Source organism: Symphalangus syndactylus, chromosome 5 (genome assembly GCF_028878055.3).
Source record: "Symphalangus syndactylus isolate Jambi chromosome 5, NHGRI_mSymSyn1-v2.1_pri, whole genome shotgun sequence".
Classification (NCBI taxonomy): domain Eukaryota; kingdom Metazoa; phylum Chordata; class Mammalia; order Primates; family Hylobatidae; genus Symphalangus; species Symphalangus syndactylus.
The window spans coordinates 144,720,177-144,734,924 of NC_072427.2; the positions used below are offsets into that span (position 1 = coordinate 144,720,177).

At 42.6% G+C, this 14,748-nt stretch overlaps 1 protein-coding gene across 1 annotated transcript in view; it reads right to left on the reverse strand.

The window, feature by feature from the left end:
• Positions 1-1,035: 1,035 nt before the first annotated feature.
• Positions 1,036-14,748, reverse strand: part of LOC129481680 (basic salivary proline-rich protein 1-like) — a 77,674-nt gene continuing 63,961 nt past the window's right edge. The window contains exon 3 of the mRNA XM_063638517.1: positions 1,036-3,917. Within this exon, the coding sequence (XP_063494587.1) occupies positions 2,308-3,917 (1,610 nt within the window). The 3' untranslated portion in view covers positions 1,036-2,307. The remainder of the gene's footprint in view (positions 3,918-14,748) is intronic.

Genomic DNA, 14,748 nt, shown 5'->3' on the forward strand with positions numbered 1-14,748 from the left:
TTTGGAATAGGTGTGGTGTGGTGCTGAAAAAAATGTATATTCTGTTGATTTGGGGTGGAGAGTTCTGTAGATGTCTATTAGGTCTGCTTGGTGCAGAGCTGAGTTCAATTCCTGGGTATCCTTGTTAACTTTCTGTCTCGTTGATCTCTAGGTAGCCTTTTAAGACTCCAGAGATAGTAAGGAAAAGAGTTAGGTCTTAATTAAAACCTGAGAGTGTCCAAAGTTTTGCTCCTTAAAATCATGCTGTCTCTCTAATGAAATCCATTCAGGTTTCATTGAAGAAAGGTGAGGAACGTAGGAAGGGAGAGAAGTGATCACTGTTACAATAGGGCCAATGAGATAGAGAGGGTTCTGGGGATAAGAAGCATAGAGCCATATTCATTCCCTTGAAACCAAACTCAGTTTCTTAGAAATTATAAGGATTTCATTCAGCTTCTGTGACTTTGTTGCATTTGTTGTGTTTTCTGTCCTTAAGATCACTGGAATATCAGTAAACAATCAGAAAATAATTTTAAAATTTCAATTTATGCTATAGAAGTCAGGGAAGGGCCAGGCATGGTGACTCACACATATAATCCCAGTAGTTTCAGAGGCCGAGGCAAGAAGACGGCCTGAGGTCAGGGGACGGTGACCAGCCTGGTCAACATGGGGAAACCCCATTTCTATTAAAAATACAAAAATTAGCTGTGCATGATGGTGGGCACCTATAATCTCAGATACTTAGAAGGCTGAGGCAGGAGGACAGCTTGAACCCAGGAGATGCAGGGGGCAGTGAGTCGAGATCCTGCCATTGCACTCCAGCCTGGGTGATAGAGCAAGACTCCATCTCGGGGGTGGGGGGGGAAAAGAATAGAAGTCAGGGAAGTAGAGAAACATTAAAACCTTTCTGCATGGCAGCTGGCTAAATTAGGATTAAGGAGGAGGGAAGCTTCCTGGAGCATCAAGGAGAAGGGTTCCTAGATGTTCTTATAATGTCTTCTTGGAACTCAGATCCCACATTCACAAATATTGAGCAACAGACACCACAATCAGAAATTGCAAGCTGATTATTTTATTGGTATATGGAAGTTAGAGCTATGACCACCTTGTTCCAATGTCATGGCATTTGAATCATTTGAATCACTGTCATCTTCTTATTCACTCCCTGAAACAAACAAACAAGGAAGTTCATAGACCAGACTTGACATGGCAGGAAATGTCTAATTCCTCACTGGTGTTACTGCAGTAGAGTACATGAGAGCCCATCCTCTCTCCCCCTATCCCTTCTACCTCCTGTGTTTCCTCCCAAATTTTTTGCGTGTTCACTCTTTTGACGCCCTTGCACAAAATGTGCTCCAAATTGTTCCTTACGTGATGAAGAGATAAGACCATTCTTAGCTTGTTATTACTTGCTGCTGAATTTGTTCATGGATATATTTACACAGATGGCAACTGGAACATATTCTATAACAGTAAGAAGCTGAAACCACCCTCAGTGGCCAGTGACAGGGATTGGTTAAAGAAATCACGGTGCAGCCACATAACGGAGTAGTATAAAATTGTAAAAGCAAACAGATAACCACTGAAGAGATCTACTTAGCTTCATAAACTCATGTGGAAATTTTCAAAGAAATGTATTTTTTAAGTGACTAACATATATACCTGCATATAAAGTATGGTATTAGTTCTGGGGGGAAAATATTCTAGTTGTCTATGTACACACAAATATTTCAAGGAGAAGATGCCATAAAGTTAACAGTGATAGTTTTCTGAAGGAGGGAAGGCAGGTAAGATGAGTTATGCCTTTAAATTTAGATTCATATTTTTCCATTTCATTAAGTATTTTTTGTTAGCTTAATCATGTACACATTGAAAAGTAAGAATTTAAAAAATGAGACACCATTTAGCTGCTGAAAGTTCAGGGACCACTTGGCAGGAATACTGGAGTAGAGAGGCTGGTGAGAGGCAGGACTGAGCAAACACTGCTCAGGTGAAAACTTTAAATGGGAGTTCTCTGAGTTTGTGCACAGGAAACAGAGTGCCAGAGAGAACATGGTACTACTTCCTCATTGCCAACACAATTTAAGACAGACTACTTGGAATGTTGTTTCTCAACATCAGAATTCCTTAAAGAGTTTATTACAAATATAGGGTCTTGTTATCCATTTCCAGAATATCTGAATACAAATCTTTAGAAATGGGTTCTAGGACAATACAATGTCAATGGGCTTTTAGCTGATTCATTGGCACAATAAAGCTGGAGAACTGTAGCAATTAGAGCACCTGGTGAAGAATAAACTGGAACCATACCTGTCATCAAATCCTAGATTATTGGGCAGGCTGTCCCTGGGGAGGTCCGGGTGGTCCGCCCCCTTGAGCAGGGGGTGGTGGTCCCTGGGGCTGTCCAGCAGGAGGTGCCTGAGGCTGCTGGGGATTGCCTCCTGCTGGGGGTGGACCTTGTGGCTGTCCTGGAGGAGATCGGCGACTTCGGGCCTCCTTACCTTCTTGTGGGGGTGGTCCTTGTGGCTTTGGTGGAGGTGGGGGACCTTGAGGTTTGTCGCCTCCTTGTGGGGGTGGTCCTTGTGGCTTTCCTGGAGGAGATCGGCGCCTTCGGGCCTCGTCACCTTCTTGTGGGGGTGGTCCTTGTGGCTTTGGTGGAGGTGGGGGACCTTGAGGTTTGTCGCCTCCTTGTGGGGGTGGTCCTTGTGGATTTCCTGGAGGAGATCGGCGCCTTCGGGCCTCGTCGCCTTCTTGTGGGGGTGGTCCTTGTGGCTTTGGTGGAGGTGGGGGACCTTGAGGCTTGTCGCCTCCTTGTGGGGGTGGTCCTTGTGGCTTTCCTGGAGATCGGCGACTTCGGACCTCGTCGCCTTCTTGTGGGGGTGGTCCTTGTGGCTTTGGTGGAGGTGGGGGACCTTGAGGTTTGTCGCCTCCTTGTGGGGGTGGTCCTTGTGGCTTTCCTGGAGGAGATCGGCGCCTTCGGGCCTCGTCGCCTTCTTGTGGGGGTGCTCCTTGTGGCTTTGGTGGAGGTGGGGGACCTTGAGGTTTGTCGCCTCCTTGTGGGGGTGGTCCTTCTGGCTTTCCTGGAGGAGATCGGCGACTTCGGGCCTCGTCGCCTTCTTGTGGGGGTGGTCCTTGTGGCTTTGGTGGAGGTGGGGGACCTTGAGGTTTGTCACCTCCTTGTGGGGGTGGTCCTTCTGGCTTTCCTGGAGATCGGCGACTTCGGACCTCGTCGCCTTCTTGTGGGGGTGGTCCTTGTGGCTTTGGTGGAGGTGGGGGACCTTGAGGTTTGTCGCCTCCTTGTGGGGGTGGTCCTTCTGGCTTTCCTGGAGGAGATCGGCGCCTTCGGGCCTCGTCGCCTTCTTGTGGGGGTGGACCTTGTGGCTTTGGTGGAGGTGGGGGACCTTGAGGTTTGTCACCTCCTTGTGGGGGTGGTCCTTCTGGCTTTCCTGGAGGAGATCGGCGCCTTCGGGCCTCGTCGCCTTCTTGTGGGGGTGGTCCTTGTGGCTTTGGTGGAGGTGGGGGACCTTGAGGTTTGTCGCCTCCTTGTGGGGGTGGTCCTTGTGGCTTTCCTGGAGGAGATCGGCGACTTCGGGCCTCGTCGCCTTCTTGTGGGGGTGGTCCTTGTGGCTTTGGTGGAGGTGGGGGACCTTGAGGTTTGTCGCCTCCTTGTGGGGGTGGTCCTTGTGGCTTTCCTGGAGATCGGCGACTTCGGACCTCGTCGCCTTCTTGTGGGGGTGGTCCTTGTGGCTTTGGTGGAGGTGGGGGACCTTGAGGTTTGTCGCCTCCTTGTGGGGGTGGTCCTTCTGGCTTTCCTGGAGGAGATCGGCGACTTCGGGACTCGTCGCCTTCTTGTGGGGGTGGTCCTTGAGGCTTTCCTGGAGGAGGTGGGGGACCTTGGGGCTTGTTGCCTCCTTGTGGGGGTGGTCCTTGTGGATTTCCTGGAGGAGAAAGAGAGAAGAGTAAGACAGAGTAAAAGCCCACACAAGATTCACTGAAGAGTTGCAGTAAATTTTTATCAGCTAGGGTAACAAGCTGAGTGGGAAAATGCACAGAAATGGGACCAAGACACTAATTTCTTTGCATTTTCAGTGAAGACATAGAACTCTGGAGTGGAAAGCTGTGGAAGAACAAAGCAGTTGAGGGTCTCTCAGTATAAAGAAGCGACAGAATGAGGATGCTGCCCATTTGCCTGTCATCTCCAAACAGGCACTCCTGGCCGGGGGGATGAGGAAACGCACTCCTGTTGTCATCTAAGCCAAGCATCTCTGCCATTCAATTTGGTGGCCTGCTTATGATCCCCAGAATCAAGGTTGCATGGAGATTGCTTATATTATCTGGGGCACTAACATTAATCAATTCCTGAAAGGAAAGTTTTGATAAGAAGATACTGGAGAACTGATCCATTCATAAGCAGAAAAAGACAGTCAAAACAGATTGAGAATGAATCGGGATTTACCTGATATTACGGAGGGAGATTCTTCCTGGCTGTCATCTAGAAGAGAAGCATAGGATGATGGGAAAAGTTACATCTCGAACCTTTCAAGACTCACAAGTGTTCTACAGGGAAAAGGGTCTTCTCACCACACCCCATGCATCCCCTAAGTTAACTCGTCAGTCACCGTCTGTGAAGCTGCTGGAAGGGGAGGAAGGTGTAAGGGGAGGCAGGCTTGGTACGACAGAACAGCAGTCATGAACTCAACATAGAAGAGCCCCCTTTTCCCCTCCCTAGTATCGCTCAAGGCTTAATGCTAATTTAGTTTACACATGCCAGGTACTTCAATGTGATATTTTGGTATTCTTATGCCCTCCATCTCCTATAAATACATTGCTTACGTACGCCTGCTTTCTCAATTGGGATTACCAGAAGTAATCATCTCAATACAATTTTACCCATACCACTCCCAGCACATTGAAATACTCCGTGTAAGGGAGAGAAAAATGATAATGACTGTCTCTGATATTTCTGTATCTCTAGTTAAACAGAGACAAGTGTTCCATTCAATTCTCTGTCTCTGCGGTATCTCTGACGTGTGTTTATCGCCATCATCGATGCTGATCCACTGTAGAGCAAGGCCACCATCATCCCTGCATACTTACTGAGATCAGTTTAGGATCTTCACAGCTGGACTTCCACGAATCTGCCTTGCGTTCTCTACTGCATCCTTCACGGCACAGTTCTACCTCTCTATAAATGCAAATCTTACCTTCTCATTCCCCTGGAACAAATTCTTTATTGGATTTCATTGTACACCAAATAAATTAGAAACCCTTAGTGTGGAATGAGGGCACAACAGGTCTCCTGATCCTAGGCATGAAAACTCTGCGGCCCCATCTGTGTTTTCATTCTCCTCTCTTCCCCGTAATTACCATTATCACCTCCTAAGCCCCAAGCAGAGTCACCACATCTTCTCCCCCTTCTGTTTTACCTTCATTTAAGTTGTGAGCTGAGCTCAGGGCCAGCAGGGCCACTGACAGCAGAATCCACAGCATCTTGCAGGAGGCTCTGGAGTTGCTCCCGACTCTGTGCTGGGACGAACGTGGCAACTCCCTTTATAAAGAGGAGCAGAACAATGGCACCTTTGAGCTCCACCCTGGGTGGGCCTCATCACCTCAGAGACTGGGTTCTGCTTTGCTCACTGCAGGTCAGGTGTATCCCTTATTTCTCTTTGAGACTAGCCCAGAGGTATGAGTTGGATGGGATATGTTGTTAGTGTCTTATTTCCAAAAGGTACAACTATGACTTGAACAATGGTTTTGAAGGAACTGTGTCCAAGCCATCAGCACTGTGTCAAAACTGAACTTTTCATTAGAGTTTCAATCTTTTATGTAAGACTATTATCCACTTTCCACTGTGCTATTTATTTCTGTTTATGTGTGTGTGAGCAGCGATGCTACAGCCAGCAGTGAAGATGGTCAATGTCTCCGGATCTTTTTATGCCCTATTTCCATCTCTTGTGATGTGTGTGTACAGATATTTTCATATTTGATGCGATAGAGATGGTTTCTGCTATCTGTGAGAGTGTGAGGACAGCACACTCCTGTGCACACGTGGATGACAGAAAGCTGCCCCGCAGCCTGCTCAGGCTATAACTATTGTTCACGTTTCTGTGGAACTCACTCAGCTCAGGCAAGGCTTGGTCCTCTACAACACAGGAAGTCTAAAATTTTGTATTCTAAAGTATTTTTAGGGGTTATTAATGCAAAATGGACACAGAAACCACCAGGAAATTTCTAGACCTGAAGAAACTGAATACATAGTTCTGTGAGGGATCCATGCGATGTCTTGTCGCTAAAATTTCCTTCATGCTCTTGCCTTTCTCTAGAATATTCTATAAAATTCACCCACTGCTTCATTTCTTTTAGGGATTATATCAAATTCCTGCCACTGATAATTAAGTGGCCACAATTCTACATTCAAATAAGATAATCAGATACCGCCATCAAAGCCTCAATTGCATTGTATTGGTTTTCTTGGTTTAGTCAGTATTTGTTACCTGTTTTCTCAGATTCTTATTCCACAAGGAGTATTTTTTCTACAATATTCTGACATGCATTCCTCCCCACGTTCTTTCTAGTACTTTTTTTCATATTTTATTTTCTGAGTCAGGCTCATTATGTGTATTTTTTATTATGTAGCTGGCTTTTCCCCATGAATTTGGTGAGATTTCCTTTATTTAATCTTCTAAGTAATAGGATATATACTCCTCACCATCTTTTTTCATTCCTGTCTGTGTAATTTCACAATAAATATTGTGTTTCCAAAAAGCCCTCTCAGAGTGCTGCATTGTCAGCACTTCTTTTAGTTGCTGGTTCTTCTCTTATATCTGGTAAATCCCTGCTCATCAGTTCGTGGAATTTACAGGTTAGTCAGTATCAACAGCTGCCATTTACCACTTAGACCTTCTGTGTGTCTTGTGTAATTGTTCACATTTTGTGCATGGCTGGGGTTAATTTCAGGACAGCTTGGTTGGAGTTATGATGGGGGTAGAGAGGGTATGTGACAGTAAATCCTAAAGACAGGCCTCTTGACCATTGTGGATGAGTGGATCCTGGGCTGTGCACATGAGGGTCTGGTCTGGCCCTTCTGAAGAGTTGCGGATAACAGTACAGGGAGACTTCCTAATACAAAAGGCTTTGCTACGGATAACTTTGCCCTTGCAAGGGAACCAGGCAGACTGGTATTTTTCCTGGCATAAATATAGACGTACTTGAAAGGGGAATACATTACTAATTGGCAATTCTTTCTGGCCCTATGGAAAGTGGATTGGTTCTAGCTGAGCTTCATGAGTTTTATCTTAGGCAGAGAGTAGTTGTTTGGTCCCAGCAGATCCCACTGTATTGCTGAGATTTGTGTCTCTGCTCTCACAGACACTCACTGTTATCCATAGGAACTAGAGATGAGCAATCCTGACTAGGTGGCTTAAGTTAGACCATCAGGTAGCAAAGGAATGTCAGAGACAAGGAGCAACAAAGAGGCCAGGATGACATTGCCTGATTATGTCACCAACTGAGGTTGCTGCAGCCTGATGCAAGACAGACTTCCCCTTGGCAGGAGAGTACAGGAAGAGAACAGAAATGCCCCTAAAGGTCACTCATTTCAGGCTCTTTCCCTGATCTTCTCCAATGTCAGCAATGAGTAAAGTTTTTCAGGAAAGCATAAATATCAGCTATGCACTCACCAGACAAAACAAAAAAGAGGTGATGGAAATGTGGAAAGGGACACTCTCTGTGAGTGAAGGTGGGTGGAAGACGGAAGCAGGACTGTAGCAGGACCTTGGGCACCTAGACGTGAGTGGCAGCCCTCAGCACTCCACTTGCCTTCTAATATCCATGTTCATATTCTGAGGTCCGGAAGGAACAGTCTTCAACATATGAAATTTTAGGAACACAATTCAGCTCTCATAACAGCTCCCAACCTTTTCTAAGTCAAGTGTTCAGTGGTTCCATACTCCTCACTCCCTTCAGGCACTGCCCTTTAGCAAATCGAGTTGCCTCCACTTTCAACACTCATCCCAAATACAACCACTTGCATAATCTTTACTAGAAGATGATAGTTCAGGCCATGCTGCTCTCTCCTGAAGGACTTTAATATCCTCAGCTGCTATTGGTAACATTCCTACCCCAGCACATCCCATATCCATTCTCCTCACCTCAGTCAGAGTGATCACTGAAAAGGAGGAATTAGATCATAACACTTTTGTACTTCAAATGCTCTTAGGATTTTCTTCTGCACTTGTAATAAGATCCGAATTTCATGCCTCAGCTCTCTCACACCCACACATCTCCCTCTTTTTGAAGACGTGGAAGCTCTGCGAATGGAACAGAAAGCCAAATCTTCCTCAACTTAGTGTGTTCATTGCGTAATCCGACCATTCTGATAACACGGTTGTGTTTGAGAATTCAGCTTTGCTTTGACTTTTCTAAAAACTTTGGTTACACTAGTAGGATCTACATCTTTACATTTTTATTTGATGTTGATGCTCTCTAGTATATATATATTTCACAATTATTTGACCGTATTTATATTCTTTCCATTTATCCTAGCAAAGGCTGATTATAATAGAAAACATTTCTTCAGCATTTACTACACGATATTCGATCTTCAGAACCATCATATTAGGGAGGTGTGATTATTATTATTATCTTAATTTTGTAGATGAGGTGACTTAGGTGCGTGCCTAGGTTCATATAAAGGTAGTAAGTGGAATGGAAGCCTGTCAGTTCTCAGAGCTGAGTTCTTGCCTACTGTGCTCCAGTGGTTACTTGCTCTTCATTCATTCATTTCTCTACAAGAAAGTGAAAGGAAATGAGATTCAGAGAACAAAAACAAGTTTCTCTTAGAATAGTCTCAAGGTTAAATTTTCCTGAGACATTAACAGCTAAGGTGACTAAAAATATATTTTCCTGAGTAAACATGTTTGCTTGAAATCATAATCCCATTTAAACATATTCTAGTCTTCTGCTTTGCCCCTTGCATTTATATAAAAACACTCAGAGGAATTAATTCCTTTTTTTTTTCTAATTACAAAACCCTGTCAATGTAGATCCTGTACGTACTTCCTTAATCCATGCTACATACATTTTTCTTGGGTGGCATATTAGCATTTTCAAGATTTGTGTATGCCCTTTTAAATTGACTAAATTTGATCCTTCTAATCACAATGGATCTAAAATTCTAGAAATCCAAGAGAGAGCCTGGTCAGAGAGTTGTCTAAGAAAGGATAACCTGTATACCACTTACACAGCTTTCAGTCTTCTGCATGAAGATGTTGCCTGTGTCCTGGCCCCAGAGCTGGTGTTCCACCCTCGGTGATTGGGGCCATAGAAGGCATTTGTCATCAGCCTAAGGTCAAGTGTCTGTAGCCTCATCACACCACTGTTATCACAATGTCAGAGTGTATTCTTCACCTTTCAGTTAAACATCCTATCCGTTCATAGAGAAGTATATTCACAACTTATAAGAAATACAAAGCAATGTATGTCACCGTCATATTTTTCTGATCATGTACAAAGTCGGTAAGCTGATAGGAATTTCATTAAAGTGATTAATCAATGACTCACTTATTAAACAGATAAACCTGTACCTATCTCTTACCGAAGATTTTGTCTCTTCTGTTTAAGAATAGGTGTGGTGTGGTGCTGAAAAAAATGTGTATTCTGTTGATTTGGGGTGGAGAGTTCTGTAGATGTCTATTAGGGCCACTTGGTGCAGAGCTGAGTTCAATTCCTGGATATCCTTGTTAACTTTCTGTCTCGTTGATATGTCTAATGTTGACAGTGGAGTGTTAAAATCTCCCATTATTATTGTGTGGGAGTTTAAGTCCCTTTGTAGGTCACTCAGGACTTGCTTTTTGAATCTGGGTGCTCCTGTGTTGGGTGCATATATATTTAGGATAGTTAGCTCTTCTTGTTAAATTGATCCCTTTACCATTATGTAATGGCCTTTTTGTCTCTTTTGATCTTTGTTGGTTTAAAGTCTATTTTATCAGAGACTAGGATTGCAACCCCTGCCTTTTTTTGTTTTCCATTTGCTTGGTAGATCTTCCTCCATCCCTTGATTTTAAGCCTATGTGTGTCTCTGCACGTGAGATGGGTTTCCTGAATACAGCACACTGATGGGTCTTGACTCCTTATTCAGTTTGCCAGTCTGTGTCTTTTAATTGGAGCACTTAGCCCATTTACATTTAAAGTTAATATTGTTATGTGTGAATTTGATCCTGTCATTATGATGTTAGTTGGTTATTTTGCTCGTTAGTTGATGCAGTTTCTTCCTAGCCTCGATGGTCTTTACAATTTGGCATGTTTTTGTAGGGGCTGGTACCAGTTGTTCCTTTCCATGTTTAGTACTTCCTTCAGGAGCTCTTTTAGGGCAGGCCCCGTGGTGACAAAATCACTCAGCATTTGCTTGTCTGTAAAGTATTTTATTTCTCCTTCACTTATGAAGCTTAGTTTGGCTGGATATGAAATTCTGGGTTGAAAATTCTTTTCTTTAAGAATGTTGAATATCAGCCCCCACTCTCTTCTGGCTTGTAGAGTTTCTGCCGAGAGATCAGCTGTTAGTCTGATGGGCTTCCCTTTTTGGGTAACCCGACCTTTCTCTCTGGCCGCCCTTAACATTTTTTCCTTCATTTCAACTTTGGTGAATCTGACAATTATGTGTCTTGGAGTTGCTCTTCTCGAGGAGTATCTTTGTGGCATTCTCTGTATTTCCTGAATCTGAATGTTGGCCTGCCTTGCTAGATTGGGGAAGTTCTCCTAGATAATATCTTGCAGAGTGTTTTCCAACTTGGTTCCATTCTCCCCGTCATTTTCAGGTACGCCAATCAGATATAGGTTTGGTCTTTCCACATAGTCCCAAATTGCTTGGAGGCTTTGTTCGTTTCTTTTTATTCTTTTTTCTCTAAACTTCCCTTCTTGCTTCATTTCATTCATTTCATCTTCCATCACTGATACCCTTTCTTCCAGTTGATCACATCGGCTACCGAGGCTTCTGCAATCTTCGCGTAGTTCTTGATACTTGGCTTTCAGCTCCATCAGCTCCTTTAAGCCCTTTTCTCCACTGGTTATTCTAGTTATCCATTTGTCTAATTTCTTTTCAAAGTTTTTAACTTCTTAAAACCACATGATTATCTCAATAGATGCAGAAAAGGCCTTTGACAAAATTCAACAACCCTTCATGCTAAAAACTCTCAATAAATTAGGTATTGATGGGACGTACCTTAAAATAATAAGAGCTATCTATGACAAGCCCACAGCCAATATCATACTGAATGGGCAAAAACTGGAAGCATTCCCTTTGAAAACTGGCACAAGACAGGGATGCCCTCTCTCACCACTCCTATTTAACATAGTGTTGGAAGTTCTGGCCAGGGCAATCAGGCAGGAGAAGGAAATAAATGGTATTCAGTTAGGAAAAGAGGAAGTCAAATTGTCCCTGTTTGCAGATGACATGATTGTATATCTAGAAAACCCCACTGTCTCAGCCCAAAATCTCCTTAAGCTGATTAGCAACTTCAGCAAAGTCTCAGGATACAAAATCAATGTACAAAAATCACAGGCATTCTTGTACACCAATCACAGACAAACAGAGAGCCAAATCATGAGTGAACTCCCGTTAACAATTGCTTCAAAGAGAATAAAATACCTAGGAATCCAACTTACAAGGGATGTGAAGGACCTCTTCAAGGAGAACTACAAATCACTGCTCAATGAAATAAAAGAGGGTACAAACAAATGGAAGAACATTCTATGCTCATGGGTTGGAAGAATCAATATTGTGAAAATGGCCATACTGCCCAAGGTAATTTATAGATTCAATGCCATCCCCATCAAGCTACCAATGACTTTCTTCACAGAATTGGAAAAAACTACTTTAAAGTTCATATGGAACCAAAAAAGAGCTTGCATCGCCAAGTCAATCCTAAGCCAAAAGAACAAAGCTGGAGGCATCATGCTACCTAACTTCAAACTATACTACAAGGCTACAGTAACCAAAACAGCATGGTACTTTTTACCACAACAGAGACATAGATCAATGGAACAGAACAGAGCCCTCAGAAATAATGCCGCATATCTACAACTATCTGATCTTTGACAAACCTGTCAAAAACAAGAAATGGGGAAAGGATTCCCTATTTAATAAATGATGCTGGGAAAACTGGCTAGCCATATGTAGAAAGCTGAAACTGGATCCCTTCCTTACACCTTATACAAAAATTAATTCAAGATGGATTAAAGACTTAAATGTTAGACCTAAAACCATTAAAATCCTACAAGAAAACCTAGGCAATACCATTCAGGACATAGGCGTTGGCAAGGACTTCATGTCTAAAACACCAAAAGCAATGGCAACAAAAGCCAAAATTGACAAATGGGATCTAATTAAACTAAAGAGCTTCTGCACAGCAAAAGAAACTACCATCAGAGTGAACAGGCAACCTACAGAATGGGAGAAAATTTTTGCAACCTACTCATCTGACAAAGGGCTAATATCCAGAATCTACAATGAACTCAAACAAATTTACAAGAAAAAAACAAACAACACCATAAAAAAGTGGGCAAAAGACATGAACAGACATTTCTCAAAAGAAGACATTTATGAAGCCAAAAAACATATGAAAAAATGCTCATCATCACTGGCCATCAGAGAAATGCAAATCAAAACCACAGTGAGATACCATCTCACACCAGTCAGAATGGCCATCATTAAAAAGTCAGGAAACAACAGGTGCTGGAGAGGATGTGGAGAAATAGGAACACTTTTACACTGTTGGTGGGACTGTAAACTAGTTCAACCATTGTGGAAGTCAGTGTGGCGATTCCTCAGGGATCTAGAACTAGAAATACCATTTGACCCAGCCATCCCATTACTGGGTATATACCCAAAGGACCATAAATCATGCTGCTATAAAGACACATGCACACATATGTTTATTGCGGCACTATTCACAATAGCAAAAAGTTGGAACCAACCCAAATGTCCCACATTGATAGACTGGATTAAGAAAATGTGGCACATATACACCATGGAATACTATGCAGCCATAAAAAATGATGAGTTAATGTCCTTTGTAGGGACATGGATGAAGCTGGAAACCATCACTCTCAGTAAACTATCACAAGGACAAAAAAACCAAACTCCGCATGTTCTCACTCATAGGTGGGAACTGAACAACGAGAACTCATGGACACAGGAAGGGGAACATCACACTCCAGGGACTGTTGTGGGGTTGGGGGAGCGGGGAGGACAGCATTAGGAGATATACCTAATGCTAAATGACGAGTTAATGGGTGCAGCAAAACAATATGGCACATGGATACATATGTAACAAACCTGCACATTGTGCACATGTACCCTAAAACCTAAAGTATAATAATAATAAAATATATATATATATATAAAAACTGTGGAATTGGAATGACAAATAGAAAAATAACAGAGGTTGTGAATGTGCAAAGCCAAAATCAGACATGAAGAGGGGACCATGGTGCAATTTTCACCAGAACACCTGGAAAATTAGTCCTATTTGAAAATTGCATTTTACTGTGCTGAAATTTACATGTACATACATTTCAGTGCATATTCTGCATCAAAGTTTGATCATTCCTCTTCAGCTGATTCCTGTGCATTTCTTGCTATCTGTTCCTTGGTATTTTATGTTGTTCTCATGAATAAGGTCGTTCTCTCATTTCTCTCTCTCTCTTTTCTTGCATTGTTTTATGCTGTTACCTATGAAGTATATGTCTTAGGGAAGTCACTCAATCACATTCAGATTTTATTTCTAGCTTTGGAAAGTGAACATGAATGCAAAAAATCCTCAAAGTGTTATTGTAAGTACCAGAAGAGCTAAGCATCTGAAACATCACTATGCAAGGCAGATAGGAATAATCCATAAATCTTTAGCTATGTAGCCATGCATGTGTAGAAATATATGATATAGATAGCAATTGGGTCACTGAAACAAACTTGGTTATTGAATATTGTTTAGAGACAATTTTGTATCCAATCATTTTTAAAATGAATGTTCTATCTCTGTCTTACAGCATGGGCTTCCTCACAGCATGTGGTAGGTTCCATAAAGAACAATTTGGAATTGCACGGCATTTCTATGATATAGACTCAAAAGTCACAAAGTATCACTTCTGATATAATCTACTGGTCATGGCAGTAACGAAGTTCTACCCAAGCTCAAGGGGGTAAAAACAGACCTCACCCCTTCAAGAGAGGATGTCAAGGTACCACTGTAAGAAAACATTAGATGAATGATTCTGTCGTGATCATATTTTAAAAACAATTTCCAAGATGATAAATATGCATACATGTGGACTTCAAAATCAATGAAATACAATAATAATTTGTGGTTCTTAAGCAGAAGAGACAACATCTTTTGTAAGAAATAGGTACAGGTTTATCTGTTTAATAAGTGAGTCATTGATCACTGTAATGAAATTCATCTTTTGAATGTATCAGCTTACAGACTTGGTACATCATCGCAAAAGTATGAGGGTGATATACATTGCTTTGTATTTCTTATGAGATAATTTGTGATTGCACTTCTGTATGAACTGCTAGGAAGTGTAACTGAAAGATGAAGAATACACTCTGACATTGTGATAACAGTGGCGAGCTGAGGCTACAGACACTTGACCTTAAGCCAAGACACTTGAGGCTTAGACACTTGAGGCTTAGACACTTGACCAAAGCCTTCAGCAGCCCCAACCACTCAGGATGGTACACCAGCTCTGGGGCCAGGACACAGGAGATATCTT